Below are 17,673 nucleotides of genomic sequence, written 5' to 3' on the forward strand. Positions count from 1 at the left end.
AGTTTTAGTCCTCCTTTGTTTTGCCTTTTTGCTGTTGTCTTTGTATGGTATGAACTTATGCCGTTATACATACCTAATTTGTATGTTGGCAGGTGAACATGCAATGCTCTTTCCCCAGATGCTCCATTAAAGTTATTATTCCAGGAACTGAAATTCCAAGGTGGTTCAACAAACAGAATACAGGTAATTCAATGAAGGTGGATCCATCTCCCATTGTGGATGACAATAATTGGATTGGCATTGCTTCTTGTGTGGCATTTGTTGTACGTGATGCTCCAACTGAATATCCTCCTATTCTATTTGGTTGTGGTTTTCGTCGTAATCCAGATAAGGCCGTTTGTTCCATTGCTCCAATACGTCTTAAGAAAGATTGGATCACAACTGAATTAATCATATGTTGCTAATGTTTTTATCCAGGGAAGTTTTCATTAATAATTTTGTAAGTGTTTTAAAAGAAGGAGCATCTAATCTTGATGGTATTGAATTGGTTGCATTGACTCGTTATCCAGAAGTAGTAGCAGAAGTGAAGAGTTGTGGCTTGTGGGTACCGTTGGGTATTTAAGAGATTTGGAACATTTAAACCCAAAGAGGATGTATAGCGTCAACTCTTCAGCTCACACAATCAGAAGCACAAATTTTTGGAAATTCATGATGACCAATAGCTCGCAATATTTATATTCAGGAAATAAATTAAAATGTTGTATTGGCAAAAAGTGGAAAGTGTTTATTAGTTTCCTTGCTTATTGTAAATGAAAAGTATTATTTTAGCACAATGTGTTTGTGACTTCTGATTTTGGTGTTTATTCATTGGCCCTATAAATGACCCTAAACCAATATGATATAAGAGTAAAGACCTGTAGAGGCCTATAAAATCCAGCAATCTTAATATGTAAGAAAGAAGTACAAAGGGCAATCTCGAAAGATAATAGTTGAGAACCTCATTAGTTGGCTAAGTAACAAAGAATTATTGGTTTTTGTTTAGAATTTGAGTTAGCTAGCTGGAAAAAAAAAGTATATGAAAGTTGCTAAAGTAAAAGATCTAGTTGTATTATGTCTACAGAGAATCTCAAGATATATCTTTTTTACCAATTAGCTAAAAATAGAAAAAAGCTAAAGAATAATTGTATTGAGAAAGATAACCAAACAACTCTCACTTTAGCCAAGCTAAGATTCATTATTACACGTAAATTTGCTCAAATAAGACCACAAAAAGACATTATAGTTATACAATAGTATAGTTCATGAGGCAATTGACAACATGTATGACAAAGTATTGAAGAACTTCAACAGTTAATTGTCTTGCTCTTGCAAGTTAAACTGGAGGGGGCTTTCTGACTTTAGTTGCTTGTTCAAATTCATATGCAATCTCAATTAGCTTTGATTCTGATCCTTTCAAACCACCAAAGTTTATTCCAAATGGGACACCCTTACTATCATACCCTGCAGGCACATTTATTCCTGGGAACCCTCCAATAGCAAGCACAGGTGCAACACTTGAACCAGGTGTTACCAATGCATCAAGTTTATAATCACTCATCAATTTCTCAAAGCCTTCTCTTGATAGTCTTGCTAGATTGGCCAGTGCCGCCTTCTCTGTCGCGCCTATTCCATTTGTTGTTTGGGCTAACAAGAAGATGTCTTGACCAAACTCATTGATCTTTTCCTAAATAGTAATTATTTGAATACAAGAGTTAATCATTGTGAACTTTGATGTTCTGCATAAAATTAATCAAGTTTTGTCAATGAAGGAAACATTTGATTATACATACCAGATCTGTATTCTTTTGGTTAAAGGCTATATAACATCTGCCAAGGATCTCACTGGCGAAACCTCCAAGTTCTTGAGATATGAATTCAAGGATAGTTTGAACTCAGCAGCAAGTGCTACTGCCTCACCACTTTTGGTCACATTTAAGATATCATTGATATTGGTTATCTGGAGATTATCTACCACAACTGCTCCTTGATGTCTTCAATTTTCATGTTATATATACATTTTCATTAGGTAGGCGTACTGATTGAGAAAATGAAATTTTTTGAAAATTAAACATTTAAAGCTTATATTAATTTTTACCTTAAGGTCTGAAAATGCTTCTCAAAGTGTTGAACCACATCAGAGGCTAAAAGGCCAAAGAATGGGTTCCTTACTATTCCAAGTCTCTTCCCTCTGAGCCCATTTTGATTAAGAAATTGTTTGAATCCACCTTGAGGAATGTACTTAGACCAAGTTGTAGTTGCTGGATCATTGTAATCAATCCCAGAAATTACATCAAGAACAAAGACAGCATCAGATACTGTCCTACTAATGGCCCTGGCAACAAGTTCAAACACAAATTCATAATTGTCAAGTAATGTGCAATGAATTGTAACAAGCTAATTCTCTGATTGGTTGCTTCAATTCCAGAGACCATAATCTTAACCATCACATGCAACAAGTGTTCTTACCCAACAGTATCTTGTCTAGGCGAAACCGGGATGACTTGATCCCGGCTAGTGAGACCAACTGTTGGTTTGATGCCTACAACTGAATTGGCACTTGATGGACATAAAATTGACCCATCAGTCTCAGTTCCAAGTGCTACTGTCACCAAATTAGCAGCTGTTGATATTGCTGATCCACTACTAGACCCACATGGATCAGCAGATAAAACATATGGATTCTGAACATTACACAAAAATGATATTAATAATGTCAATATGTCAGCATTCCTATTCAATCTGAAATGTAAAATGTTTTGCTAAGCAAATTTCTTAAAACTCTTATAACATATTGCAACTTTTTCATGCTGCAAGTGCTATGACTAACCTTTCCTTGGCCACCTCTTGCACTGAAACCATTAGGAGCCTTTGTAGACCTGAAGGCAGCCCATTCACTCAAGCTGGCCTTCCCCAATATGATTGCCCCGGCTCTCCTCAGTTTCGACACCACACCGGCATCACGAGGCACCACAGAACCAAGCAAAGCAAAAGATCCAGCAGTAGTATTCAGCTTATCCTTGGTTCCAATGTTATCCTTGAGCAGAACTGGAATACCGTGCAGTGCAGGCAAACTTGTCGACGACTTAGTTTTTCGGTCGCAGTCGGCTTTATCAGCTTGGGACAATGCATCTGGGTTCACTTCTATGACACCCTTAAGAGTTGGGTTCAGCCTTTTGATTTCTTCTATATAAAACTCAACCAGCTTCCTTGAGGTGAGTTTGTTTTGCCTGAATGCAAGTTGAATCTCACTTATGGTTGCTTCTTTGATAGAGAATTGTTGTGCTGTTATGGTGTATGACCCTTCTGATAATATGGTCAAAAGAATGATCAACATGAATGAGAGTATAGACATAGTTAGTGACATTATGGTAGCCATCAAACTCAGCAATGTGATTAGTTGTTTGCATGAATGACCATTGTTTAGTTACACCGTTATTTATAGTATAAGCTTAGAACTGCAAATTTAATTAAGAAATTGTACTTGAATAATATGTTTCAACTATTTTTAGTAGTTTGGAGTTCATGGACTTGATTAAGTAAATAAATAAAGCACTAGGTTGTTACTTATGTGGAATTTTGCTTAATTATCCGGCCATGGTCAGAATATTCGGGAGTAGATTGAATTATTGAATGTCACTTTGGAAGAACATATGTTTTTATAAGTTCAGGACCATAATTGCTCGTTACAAAATATTGACTAGTTCATTGCCTTTGCCGGCGTTTAAGAGTGTGTAATGTATTTTTTTATTTTTCATTACTGAAGTTGGTATCTTCATCTTTAGTTGGCAATTAATTTATTGAAATGAGACACAGAAGGTACAATATAATGTACGTGCAGTGATTTGTTTATACATTTTGGACCCAATTAAGGGATAAATCATCCTCAAGATTCTTGGTAGAGCAATGCCATATTTTTTGTTTCTTTCTGCTTGTAATGTCGATTAGTTGTAACACTCTTGTATCCCCACGATTAATTAACAAACTCATTTTTGTGCAGTGTTCTAAATCATGCAGTTTGGTATATTTAAGGCGAAGTTTCTTGTGTAGAAGGTGCTGCGCTTTCTACATGTGTAGACATGGCGTGGTTGCTAGCAGCTTGTAACAAGTGTATGAGTTGAGAGGCAGATATGACATGTTGCAGTATTGGTCCCCTCTCATGTTTGTTTGTTTTTTTTTTTTTTTTTTACCAAAGATAAGAGATTCGAACTCGCAACTTCTTTTTTTTTTGAAACAAAGGAAGCTCAACACATTAAAGTGGAGCAAATAAAAGAAAAAAGAAGACACATAACTAGCTACCAACAAATAAACCAACCCCTACTATCCCCAGTACTCTCATCCTCCCCCAGGATCACCACCACTCCATTCCGTGTAGCTCATCAACGTCCTTGTGTGTATGACCTCCAGGCTTGCTCTTGCATTCTTGAAGATTCGTGCATTCCGTTCCAACCAGATGTTCCAAATCACTGCAAAGAACACTGACATCCACATCTTCTTCCCCTGTTGTCTATTATGCATTCCATGCCAACTCTCAAACATTTCTTTAACAGTTCCGGGAATCACCCACTCCCTTCCTAGTAACCTCAGCCACTTGCATCACACCTGCCATGTTACCTCACACCTAAGGAATAAATGCTCAACAGATTCTAATTCCTTGGTACACAGTACACACATACTATCCCCCAGAATGTTGACTCCTAGTTTAGTCAGCCGCTCCTTGGTGTTAACTCTACCCACTAGCACAAACCACCCAAAGAGCTCAATTCTCGGAGGAACGAAACCTTTCCAAATGGAACTCGTGAAGCTATAACTCGTTATCTCAGCTGATAATGTCTCCGCTTGTATAGCCTGGATCACAGAACTAGTAGAGAAAATACCTTTATTTTCAAACTTCCACACCACATTGTCCTCCCTACCTGATGACACCCTCACTGGCCTTAACCTCTCATGCAGTTGATTGACAAGCTCTAGCTCCCATTGGAACAGTGCCCTCCTCCATTGAAAATTCCAAATCCAATCAAGCCCATCCCAAAAACCACACTCCCCGATGACAAGTCCTTGCTGACTGGAAATAGAGTAGAGTCTCGGATGACTTCCTTTCAGAGTACCACCTTGAACCCAGTTATCTTCCCAAAATCGAGTCTGCATACCATTGCCTACTTCCATTGCCAGTCCACTTACCACTTTATCACGAATCCGCGGTTCTTTTATATTCAGCTGACATATGTCCTTCCAAGGGCCACCCTTTACTGGTAAAGGCTGAGTTGCTAACATGACATCCGGGTTCAACTTATTACACGAACACACAATCTTCTTCCACAGCGGGCAATCCTCCTTTGAAAACCTCCACCACCACTTAAACAGAAGCGCTGTGTTTCTCAGCACTGCATCACCAACCCCCAATCCCCCAACCTTTTTTGGAGCCTGAACTATCTCCCACTTTACCATAGGTATACCATAGTTCCCGTTCTCCCTGCACCACATAAAGTTCCGTTGTAAAGCAATCAGCTTGTCCGCTACCGCCTTCGGCATCTTGTATAGACTAAGGTAGTAGATGGGGAGACTATTCAGCACCGATTTGATAAGGACCAGCTTACCTGATTTATTCAAAACCTTGGCTTTCCACAAACTCAGCTTCTGTTCCACCTTATCAATGATTGGTTTCCAAGTCTTCACCAAGCGCGGATTCGCACCTAGAGAAACTCCCAAGTATCTAACCGGTAGAGAAGCTTGTTGGCATCCCAGCAGTCCACATGCCTGATCAATCCATCCTTGCTCACAGTTCACCGATATCAGATTCGATTTATCAAAGTTAATGCTCAGCCCAGACATCAACTCAAAGCACCGTAACAGTCTCTTATAGTTTACAATTGTTTCAGTCTCCGGCGGGCAGAATAAAATAGTGTCATCTGCAAATTGTAGGTGTGACAGTTCAATAAGATCTCCCCCTACCAGCAGTGGAGCAATGCGGCCATTCCTCACAGCCTCCCCCAACATCCTATGCAACACATCTACAACTAATACGAATAGCAATGGAGAAAGTGGGTCCCCTTGTCTTAGTCCCCTCTCCATCTTGAATGGCTTGGAAGGTGCCCCGTTTACCAAGACTGCCATGGTGGCCGTAGTAACACACTCCTTCACCCAGCTCCTCCATTTTTGGCCGAAGCCCATTTTCTGTAGCACAATGTCAACAAAATCCCATCTCACTCTGTCATAGGCCTTCTGAAAATCCAGTTTGATAATGACTGCTGACTTTTTCCGAGTCTTCAGCCAATGAACCGTCTCGCAGGCTATGAGTGCACCATCATGAATTTTTCTTCCCTTTACAAATGCAGTCTGAGTCTCTCCAACCAGTCCCGACATCACAGATCGCATCCTGTGCACCAACACTTTCGAAATCACTTTGTACACACACCCCACCATACTAATCGGCCTAAAATCCTTCACCTCCTTTGCACCTTCAAACTTTGGAGCTAGTGTCACCCACGTTACATTGACATCCTTTGGCAATTTCGCACTTTGAAAGAACCCCATTACCGCAGCAGTGAATTCCGGCCCAATGTCATCCCAGCATTTCTTTATGAAGTTCATGTTAAACCCATCACTCCCTGGGGCCTTGGAAGATTCGCAGTCCCACACAGCCTCCTTAATTTCCTCATCCGTCGGCATCACTTCTAAAGCTTCAGCCTCATCCCTATGGATACACTTTACTAACCCATCTCTGATTCCAATCCTCGGAACATATTCCTGTCGATATAAATCCTTGTAGAACCCTCTAATCGCACCTTTTATTCTCGCCTGATTCCGCACAAGTCTTCCATGTAACATCAGAGCATCAATCCTGTTATTCCGTCTTCTGGCCGAAGCAATGTTATGAAAGTATCTGGTATTCCTATCCATGTTTGCAGCATGCTTAGACCGAGACATCTGTTTCCAGTACATTTCCTTTCTAATATACCATTTTGATCAAAAGCTCACAAGCGCCTTCCTTCTAGCCTCCGTCGTACCATCATAAACTCCATCACTGACTGAATTGTCCAGCTTGGTGAGCTCCTCCTCAAACCTCATGAGTCTCTTATCCATGTCCCGGAAGTTATCCTTGTGCCATTGCCGCAGTTGTATTGCTAGAGCCCTCAGCTTGCACGGGAACTGCGTTTCTCCGAGGCTTCGCCACTCATCCTTCACCATTCTCAGAAATCCCTCATGCGTAAACCAGGCGTCTAAACTTCTGAATGGTCTAGGGGGCCCCGTTACTCTTGTTAGTTCCATGATCACTGGGCAGTGATCAGACAATCCCCTTGGGCCACCCTTAATCCTAATATCCGGAAACACCTCAGTCCATTCAACATTAACCATCACCCTATCAATCCGACTACAGGAACGCCCCCTAAACCATGTATACTTCCTATCAGTAAGAGGCAAATCTATCAACTGCATGTCTCGCACCCATTCCTTAAATTCCTCCGATGACGCCATCAAGCTAGTAGCTCCTTTACGATCCTCTACTTGTAAAATTTCATTAAAGTCTCCGAGAAAACAGAAAGGAATCTGACACAACCCCGCCACATAGCTCAGTTCCTCCCACACCCCCCTCTTTGCCTCCCTCCCATGCGCCCCGTACACCAAACAGAAAGCACATCGGAAGTTGGTCTTTGTTAAAACGCCTTCAACACACAGCCACCTCTCACCTTTATACCTTTGATCTACTTGAAACACTCCTTCATCCCAAATTAATAGCAGACCCCCCGCCATTCCTGCAGATTCCACAAACTCCCAACCAGCAGTACTAGATCCCCAAAGCCTTGCAACCTCATATTTAGTAATCACTTCTTTTTTTGTTTCAAGCAATCCCAACATGTTCAAATTATATTTATTTTTCAAAGATTTCAGCATGCTTAATTTACCGTCCCCCCTCCACCCCCTAATATTCCAACAGCTCACAATCATTTAAATAAAGATTTGCTCACCTTATTTTTATTTTTTGGTCGACTCCTTCTCGCCTTTTCCTTTTGCTTCGCCAGTTTTCTCTTAGCTGCTATTTCTTCATTTTGTGCTTGCAAAATCGCCATAATATCTTCTTCCTCATCGCATAAAACCGCTCCTGATTCCACAGCCAATGCCCAGGTTGCTTGATTCTCCTGGCGCTGCTCTTCCTGTGTCCCCTCGCCTTCTAAATGGCTAACTGTGCCCAGCCTAGCCCCTGCTCCTGCCCCCCGGGCATTGCCACAGGCAGCCACCTCCGGGACGTCCCTCACTGCGTTTCCCTGTGCTCCCGAGGTACCATCCTTCCCCATTAGGCAGCTCAATCCCGCTTGGGATCCCTCATCGTGCAAGCCGGCCTCACTTATCCCATCCTGCGCCCCTTGCTCCTGCCGGTGGACTGCCGCCCTGATTCCCGTCCCCTCCTGCGCAACCCTTCCCCCATCAAGCTCAACTCCCACCCCATCGATCGGTCCTCCGCCCCCCACCATCTCCTCTAGTTCCGGGTTCTTATCCACCGACGGATCCCCGAGTTTAAGCGGCAACCCTCTCGCCTCAGGATCCTTCTCCGCTGGTGAGCACCCCAGCCCTCGCAAACCTTCCATCGGCGCCGCTTCAAACAGCTCCCGTGGATCCCTCCGGATCCTCAGGCCGCCCGACCCGTCGTGGCCTCCAATGGAAAGAAAACCATACGCCGTTTCAGTTAGGAGGCCATCCTGGCCCAGGCCAACAACAGGCTCCTTCTCAATACGTCATGTCCCTTACGGTCAGCCTCCCCCCTCCGTTCTTAGTTGGTGTTGGGCCAATTGAATGCGAGCCCATACTGTTACAATACTCCAACCGTGTCCCAGCTTGGTCCCAATCCGGATGGGCAGCCCACTTTGCATGAACTCCTCCCACCCCTCCCCATACTTGCGTGACTGTATTCTCCGACTCCCCCTCATGAACTATCTCACATCCCTTCAAACCCGCTACTTCACCGTCCTTGGTACTAGCTGAATCCGGTACAACCGTATCCTTTTTGAATTTCAAAAAGGCAACGTCCACATCATTCAATAACACATCAGAGATTACTATTCTGTCCTCATCGTGCTCAGCCTCCGTAGGCCTACCAGTAACCAGTTCCGCCGCCGGGTCCCAACTACCCTCCCCCTTCTTCATGGCCGTGCCAGCGGTGCCAGAAACTTCATTCTTCGCATAGACACTTCTGCTTCTCCCCATGCTGACCGCACCGCCCTCCTGTGGTTCTACCTCCTTCACAAAGATCTCAAACACCGTCTTCCCAACAACAATTTGCATCCATTCTCGGATTACATCGAATACCCCCGTCTCAACTTGAATCCTCCCTGCTTCAAACGATGCTCCTTCCCCCGTCATTACATCACACTGGACCACGTTGCCCCACTGCCCTCCTATTCTCTTGAACGTTTCCGGTGCCCATGCATGTAAAGGAATTCCGTAGCACTCCAGCCACGCTCGTCGAGTAATACACCGTTCCGATTCCTCCCAACGCGAGATCCTATGGAATACTTGCAACAAATTATCCATCTTGAATGTAAACACTCCCTCCGCATGCTGCACAGTATCAAATATTACCAGCACTTTGCACGGCCCGATCTCCCTAACATCCACAATGTTGGGCAGATTTTTAGACACCACCGTCTTCACTGATCTGAGGTCCACTGGGTGTAACGTGTGCCCCACTAAACTCCTCGCCAACCATTCCATATTTGCTTCGACTACCGGCACATCAATTCTTTTCACAGGTCCATTCCCCTCTGTGGCATTCTTATGGTCTCGCACTGGCTGTTCCTTCATAGCTTTGGCCGCAGCCACCCCATTCCCCTTATAAGAATCCACTACTTCACCGCCATTGGGACTTGTTATTTCCTTACGCACTGTGCCACCCATCTGAAACTGTCTTCGATACTTAGCTTCCCCGACGGTAATTACCTTCCCCCGTAATCTCCACTGGTTCATTTCTGCAATCGCCTTGAGAGCGCCCCCTTTTGTCGTGTACCGAACAAAGGCAAATAAATAGATCACACCACTCTTTCGTTTCCGGCCAAGATATATGTCGTTAATTCTTCCCGTCCAACAAAATAAGTGATACAGCTCCCTCCTTGAGATATCAGCCGGTAGATTATCCACAAACACAGAGAATGAATCATTTTCCAAACGATGATATGCCTCCCGATTCCAAATTCTAGGATCCTTTGGTATTAACTGTACTCCTCTCGTACTACCCCTGGAGTACTCACCTCTCACAGCCTCTCTGCCTCCCATTTCAGTTATTGGCTATCAACTCGCAACCTCTTAAATGAGTATGGAGAGATTATGCCATTTGAGCTATAACTCATTGGCGGTCTCCTCTCATGTTTGAGTCTGCTGCTAACATGGTGTGATATGAAAATGTTGTTAGCTTATGTAATTACTAATTACATTAACGATAGTTTTTTTTGTTTGGAAGGGTAGTTAATTAGTGTGAGATGAAGTTAGGCCTAGTTTTGTTCGAATTATTGCTATGGTAGTGAAACAATGATATAAAGAAACATGACAAATTTATGAACGGACTAAAACATCAGTGAACTTAAAAATATAATTTTAAAAATTCATTCTAAAATTTAAAAGGAAAAGGCAAGTTTGGACTTTTGTTTTTAAATAAAAAACATATAAATACATACCCAAAAAAATTATTTTATAACATTAATTATTGTGCAATAAAATTTTAATGTATTAAAAAATTTTATATACATTTTATTTTGATTTTAAAATATAAAATACTTAAATTATAAAAATTATTAAAAAATATTAGTATGTACTCTTCTATTATTCAGTATAATAATAAAATAATAATGATGGTTCATAAACTCAAATTAAATTTTTATCATACCGAAAATTTAACTAATTTAATTTAATTGATTAAAACTTTTTTAGTCTATTTATTTTAATAAAAATATCGTAAAATGAATAGATATTGAATCAACGAGATACAACAAGATAGTGGAGTAAAATAAAAATAAAATACATAAAATGTTATATCTTCTAACCGTTTATGATGGTATTCAATTTTTATATAAAATTCATGATAGTAATTAATTTTCACATACATTTCTACGCTATATAGCGATTTATGTATAAATTTGAAACATTTACGCTCTATAGCAGATTATTGATACTTTCTAAAATTTATGTAATTATATAATTCACGTATTTCGTTTTCTGTATATTAATGAGCTAAATCCTAAAATAGTCCATAAAATTGATGTTGTGCATTAAAATCATTCTTGAGATTTCAATTGCACCAATGACATTTTTGAGATTGACAAAAGTGCATCATGTTAGTCTCTGACCTATTTTTTATTAATGGCGTGATTATTATTAGTGACATGTGTCACTCTATGGTTTCGCCACGTGTAATGATATGATGATGGGTTCACTAGTGACACGTGGCATGCTGATATGGATGGTTGTGCCACGTGTCACGATGTTATTTGAACATGTGTCAATTTGTGCCACGTGTCACAACGTTATTCGCCCACGTGTAATCCGTCATGTTATCATTGTAGATACACTAAATTAGTCTCTCAGTTTGCATAAAGTGACTCATTTTAGTCTTTGAAATTGAATATTGTGCACTAAACTAGTCCTATCACCAATTTTTTTCTCATTTTTTTAAAATTTCAAAATTCTCAATATTTTTGGATGCACTAATTCCAACTCTATTTTTTTACATATCACTTAAATACAAGTGCTTTTATAATTTTTTTTTAATTTTAATTTTAATTATATAATTTTTTCTATAAAAGTTTAACGTCGATAAATTTTGTAATATAGAAGTAAATGGGATAGATTGAAGGCACTTCAAGTATCCTCACTACCATCTCCAACCTCTTTCGTCTAGCCTGGACAAAAGAGGTCGGAAATAGTAGTGAAGGTGCTTAAATGCCTTCACGTCAACTCCAAGACGACGGTTAGAGATACTTGCAAGAGAAAAAAATATTTTATAAAAGTACTTGTATTTAAATAATGTGTAAAAAAATAAAATTAAAATTAATGCATTTAAAGATATTAAGAATTTTGAATTTATAAAAAAAGAAAAAAAATTAGTAGACTAGATGCACGACCTTCAATTTTATGGACTAAAATGAGTCACCTAATGCAAAATGAGGGATTAATTTGGTGCATCTACAATAATGACATAATAGATAACAGGCGGACGAATGTCAAGGACTAACATGGTGTGTACTTTTGTCGATCTCAAAAACGTCATTGGTGCAATTAGAATCTCATGAATGATTTTAATGCACAACACCAATTTTATAAACTATTTTAAGGTTTAACTCGTTAGTATACAGAAAATAAAATGTATGAATTTTATAATTATATAAATTTTAAAAAATATCAATAATCTGCTATAGGGTGTAGATGTTTCAAAATTTATACATAAATCGCTATATAGCGTAGAAATGTATGTGAAAATTAATTACTATCATAAATTCCTATGTGTAAATATTTATGTAAAAATTGAATACCATTATAAACGGCTAGAGGATATAATATTTTATGTGTTTTATTTTATCTTCTTTTGCTCCACTATCTTGTTGTATCTCATTGATTTGATATCTATGTATCATTTTACGGCTGATTTTTTTTGTATGAAAAAATATTGGTGTTTTTTTTTTGGAAATGGAATTATTTGGTGTAATTACAGATAAGTGAATTTTATAGTTGAGAAGTCAACACGTGGGGGCGTGTTGGACACGTGACAGCATATTGGCCAACACGTGGGGGCGTATTGAATGATTTCCACAATACTGTAATACACTTCAAATATCAATATTCAACTAAAATACCATTTCCATTTTCATATTAAAAATAATTTCTATCTTTTACGATATTTTTATTAAAATAAATAGAATAAAAAAATTTTAATCAGTTAAATTGAATTAGTTAAATTTTCGGTATAATAAGAATTTAATTTGAGTTTATGAATCATCATTATTATTATATTATTATACTGAATGATAGAGGAGTGCATAATAATATTTTGTAATTATTTTTATAATTTAAATATTTTATATTTTAAAATTAAAATAAATATGTATATAAATTTTTTACTACATTAAAATTTCATTGCACAATAATTAATGTTATAAAATATTTTTTTGGTATGCATTTATATTTTTTTATTTAAAAGCAAAAGTCTAAACTTGCCTTTTTCTTTTAAATTTTAGAATGATTTTCTTAAATTATATTTTTAAGTTCACTAATATTTTAATCCGTTAATAAACTTGTCATGTTTCTTTATTCCATTGTTTTGCTACCATAGCAAATAGAGCCCCACTAATTTTCCCTAGTCATTCCAAAAATTAAAAAATCCCAACAAAATTAGGCCCAACTTTATCTCACACTAATTAACCACCGTTAATCTCATGTTAAAAAAAACAACCATTAATATAATTAGTAATTACAGAAGTTAACAACATTTTCATATCACATCATGTTAGCAACAGACTCAAACATGAGAGAAGACTAATACTACAACATGGCACATGTGTCCCCCAACTCATACACTTGTCACAAGCTGCTAGCGACCACGCCATGTCTACACATGTAGAAAGCACAGCACCTTCTACACCATAGACTTGACCTTTAACTAAATTACAATTCACATTAGATGGAAATGTTAGTTGAAGCACTTGAGCATCCTACAATTAAAAACATGCTGCTGAAGCTGAATTACAATTAATCAGATCTAAAAATATGAAAACAAGAATTGATCTTCAAATAGTGTCTTGAAGTAGATGACAAGTAGGTGGAGGCTTCCTTGCATTAGTAGCTTGTTCAAAGCCATAAGCAATCTCAATGAGTTTTGGCTCTGTTCCCTTTAGCCCTCCAAAACACACTCCAAATGGCATTCCCTTGCTGTCATATCCAGCTGGAACAGTGATTGCAGGGTACCCTCCAATTGCTAGAACCGTGGCAGCATCAGATCCAATAGTCACCAATGCATCCAATTCATTCTCCTTCATCAATTTCTCAAACCCATTTTGTGATAATTGCTCCATCATCTCCAATGCCTCGATTGGAGGAATGCCATTTGTCATTTCTGATGCAATAAACAAATCCTGCCCATACTCATTCGTCTTTTCCTACAAAAGAAATAAAGCAAAAACAGTTCATTAATGCCAAATCAAACTAAGCATTCTAAACCAACATCAAGTTGGTATATGTTTTGATGCTTTAAAAATCAATGGCCTTTCAATGCTATTGTCTGTGTAAAAATCATACTACATGCTTACTAAATCAGGGTGCTTGATGTTGAATTCAATAATCTCAGCCAGCGATCTCACAGGAGAATAAACCAGTTCTTGCAGGTACTCATTGATGGATGACTTGAACTCTGCCAGCATTGCTAATGCTTCACCACTTTGGAAAGGGTCAAGAATGATGCTTGAATTCTCTATTTCCAAATTATCTATCACCATCGCACCTCTTTGCCTTAGATTTGCGAAAACCACCACAACATCGGTGTTAATATAAAATATGATCATTCACTTGTGTGTGTGGGTGTGTTATGCATTCTATATTTACCTGAAAATGTTAAGATGGCTCTCAAAGATAGAAATGGCGTTGGATCCATTATAAGGAGTGAAAAATGGATTCCTAACAACACCAAGTTTCTTTCCTTTGAGGCCTTCTTTCCTGAGGAACTGCTTGTAACCACCTTGAGGTATAAACATAGCTGCTGACTTTGTAGCATTATAGTCTCTGGGATCAAACCCAACAATGGCATCAAGAACATGAACTGCATCTGCAACTGTCCTGCATATTGGCCTGTGCAAAAACACACATTTTCAGACATAAAAAGACTAGTGATATGATAACTAATTGTTTTTTCATGTTTATTGTTTGCTCATATAAGAAAGAGATGAGTTACTAAGACATTTGTTGATACAAGAAGCGATTTGTTACCCGATTGAATCTTGGCGAGGCGAAATCGGTATGACACCAGCCCTGCTGGTGAGTCCAACGGTGGGTTTGATCCCCACAACTGAGCTGCGGTCAGCTGGGCAGATAATGGAGCCATCGGTTTCAGTCCCCAGAGAAACTGCAACCATGTTGGTGGCCACTGAAATGGCGGATCCAAAGCTAGATCCGCATGTACTTCCCCCCTCCACATAAGGATTCTGCTTGTTACATTACACACATACATAAATTATGACTACATTTTTTTTTCCACTGAAATAATCTTATCATGAACCTGAACTGCAGATAGATATGCTGGTTTAAATCAAAGCAACCATAGCGAAATTGCCTTAAACATTGATCGTAAATAAAAATTTCAACCTTAGTTTAACATATCTTGCTGAACATAATCAAATATCTTTAACACTAGTTTACCCCGAAATGGAAAAAATAGAATATATAAGATTATTATAATGGCTAATCATTAAAGTCCATTCAACAGAATATAACAAGACTACATTTTTAGTTGAGGAGAATTAGGGCCAGCAATTTTTGTAATTTTGTAGTTATCAAATAGTTATCAATGATATTTTTAATGGTATGGGATTTTATCCAATGATGTGAGATTACTCACTTTTTTTTTTGTTAGTTACATGCTAATCAGAATTTAATAAAATTGCTGCCCTAAACTTTTCCTTTTTGGTTTTAACACTAGTCTACAATTTTTGTTTCTGTTTTACGTTTATTGAACTCTTACTAGCAGTTTTATTTAATATAGTATAATAAAATAAAATGTTTATAATGCTCTTTTAATTAAAAAAAAGTTGAAACTTTCTGCTTAGTTAAAATAATCAAATAGGTATATAATATTTATATATTATTGTTATTGTTATGCTTCTGCAACATTAAATAACCTTTTTAGTTTGTAATTTTTAAAAAATATAACTACTAAATTAAAACCTTATCTCTTAAATATCATTTTTTCTGAAAAAAAAATGTCTTAACCCTAAATACTTAAAAAATTAGTGTAATATATTTGTTTTTAATTAAAATATGCAAAAACAAAAAAAGTTAGTATTAACGTAGTTTATGTTTAGTAATTTTTATTCAAAATGGATTATAGTAAACTAAATATTGTTTGGATTACATTATTCAAAATCACTTTTAGATGAAAAATTACAGAAAAATGACATAAATTTAAATAATTATTTTATTTTAGATATTTAAATAAATTTTAATATATTTTTTAATACTCTCAGTACTCTTTAATACTCTCATAGAATTAATAGAATCATAATACAAAACAAAAAAAATATTCCATACAAAAAAAATAACAATAACAATAACAATAACAATAAAAGAATTTATATAAACAAAAAATAATAAAAATTTTATAAAAAAAATAATATACATAAGAAAATATTAGAAAAAAATATTATAAAAAAATAAACATATAAATAATAAAAGATAATTGGTATATAAAATATAAATTTCAAACATAAAAAAGTAAATAAAAAAGCTAAAATTTATAGCTTTTAACAAACGTGAGTTGAAGATAGAAATCACTTCTCCATTTAAAGGATAAAAACATTACCAAACATAAAAATAAAACGTTCAAAGAATTCAAACACACTTCTCTCTTCTTTAATACAAAACCAAACACATAGATAAAAAATGTTGCCAAGTATAAAATGAAAACATTTAAGGGATTCAAACATACTTCTCTCTTCTCCAACATAAAATCAAACACACTTAAAGACCTAAGTTACTGCTAATTAACTATAACTTAAATAAAATAATATTTTCCATACTCACCTAAAGGTCTAAAAAGTTTTGAGAAAAATAAAATAAAATAAAAAATAGAAAAGGAGAAGGATAGAGAGCAGAGTACTAACAGTGGCATATCCACCTCGTGCGCACCAATTTTCCGGCGCTTCCGGAGACCGACAACTGTACCACTCGGACAGACTAGCTTTCCCCATAATCACCGCACCAGCCTCCCTCAGCTTCATCGTCACGTGCGCGTCACGTGCTACTTTCGACCCCAGCAGCGCATACGACCCTGCCGTCGTGTTCATCTTGTCCCGGCTCCCAATGCTATCCTTCAGCATCACCGGAATCCCATGCAGCGCCCCAACCACCTCCCCGCCTCTTCTCTCCCGATCGGCCTGCTCCGCCTGATCGCGTGCGTCCGGATTCACTTCCAGTACGGCGCGGAGCATCGGATTGAGTTTCTGGATCCGCTGCAGGTAGAAGTCAACGAGTTGACTCGAGGTTAGGTCGTTGCGGGAGAACGCAGCTTGGATTTCCTCAACGGTTGCTTCGACGATTGTGAACTCAGAAGCATTTGTTGCTCTGGAATGAGAAGTCGCAGATGAGTTCAAGATGAAGAAAAAGAAGAGAGGAGAAAGAGAAAGCATGGATGCCGCCATGTTTGAAGGCACATGTATGTTAGAGAGAGCTCTTCTGCGTTTTTTTTTTTGGTGACTTCTGCGTTTAAATAGTGTCAACTACTGATACTGTCAGTAAGGCCACTATAATACGAAAAAAGAGAAAGTCTAACCGACAGTAATTTTTATAATTTGTGGTTAGTATTTAACTAAAAAAAAGTGGGTGATTTTTTTATTATTAGATGTAATCCCATATTATTAAAAATAATATTAATGATGAATTAATAATTACAAAATACAAAAACCTTAACACTACTCTACAAAAAAGAGGAGTAACAGCAACTTTTGTGATTTT

The 17,673-nt window shown here is 37.8% G+C and overlaps 2 protein-coding genes across 2 annotated transcripts; both read right to left on the reverse strand.

The window, feature by feature from the left end:
• Positions 1-1,170: 1,170 nt before the first annotated feature.
• LOC112737052 (probable amidase At4g34880) lies at positions 1,171-3,358 on the reverse strand. The gene is given in 6 exon segments (XM_025786761.3): positions 1,171-1,663; positions 1,770-1,799; positions 1,802-1,970; positions 2,075-2,311; positions 2,446-2,660; positions 2,807-3,358. Coding segments are annotated over 6 exon segments (1,551 nt in total). The 5' UTR covers positions 3,356-3,358; the 3' UTR covers positions 1,171-1,312.
• A 10,036-nt stretch (positions 3,359-13,394) lies between these two features.
• Positions 13,395-17,448, reverse strand: LOC112737047 (probable amidase At4g34880). The gene is made up of 5 exons (XM_025786756.3): positions 16,824-17,448; positions 14,935-15,149; positions 14,554-14,796; positions 14,262-14,460; positions 13,395-14,111 (listed from the first exon to the last, which is right to left on the reverse strand). Exons 1-5 carry the CDS (start codon positions 17,358-17,360, stop codon positions 13,743-13,745), a joined length of 1,563 nt encoding a protein of 520 aa, XP_025642541.1. The 5' UTR covers positions 17,361-17,448; the 3' UTR covers positions 13,395-13,742.
• Positions 17,449-17,673: the final 225 nt, after the last annotated feature.

This window comes from Arachis hypogaea, chromosome 13 (assembly GCF_003086295.3).
Source record: "Arachis hypogaea cultivar Tifrunner chromosome 13, arahy.Tifrunner.gnm2.J5K5, whole genome shotgun sequence".
NCBI classification, from domain to species: domain Eukaryota; kingdom Viridiplantae; phylum Streptophyta; class Magnoliopsida; order Fabales; family Fabaceae; genus Arachis; species Arachis hypogaea.

What these genes read in the sequence shown, in the direction of transcription:
- LOC112737047 (XM_025786756.3), bottom strand. Translation starts at nt 17,360, where the DNA reads ATGGCGGCATCCATGCTTTCTCTTTCTCCTCTCTTCTTTTTCTTCATC. An exon ending in CCTCGCCAAGATTCAATCGG is followed by an intron (nt 14,797 to 14,934) that starts GTAACAAATCGC and finishes GTTTTTGCACAG; the next exon opens with GCCAATATGCAGGACAGTTG. An exon ending in ACATCAAGCACCCTGATTTA is followed by an intron (nt 14,112 to 14,261) that starts GTAAGCATGTAG and finishes TTTCTTTTGTAG; the next exon opens with GAAAAGACGAATGAGTATGG.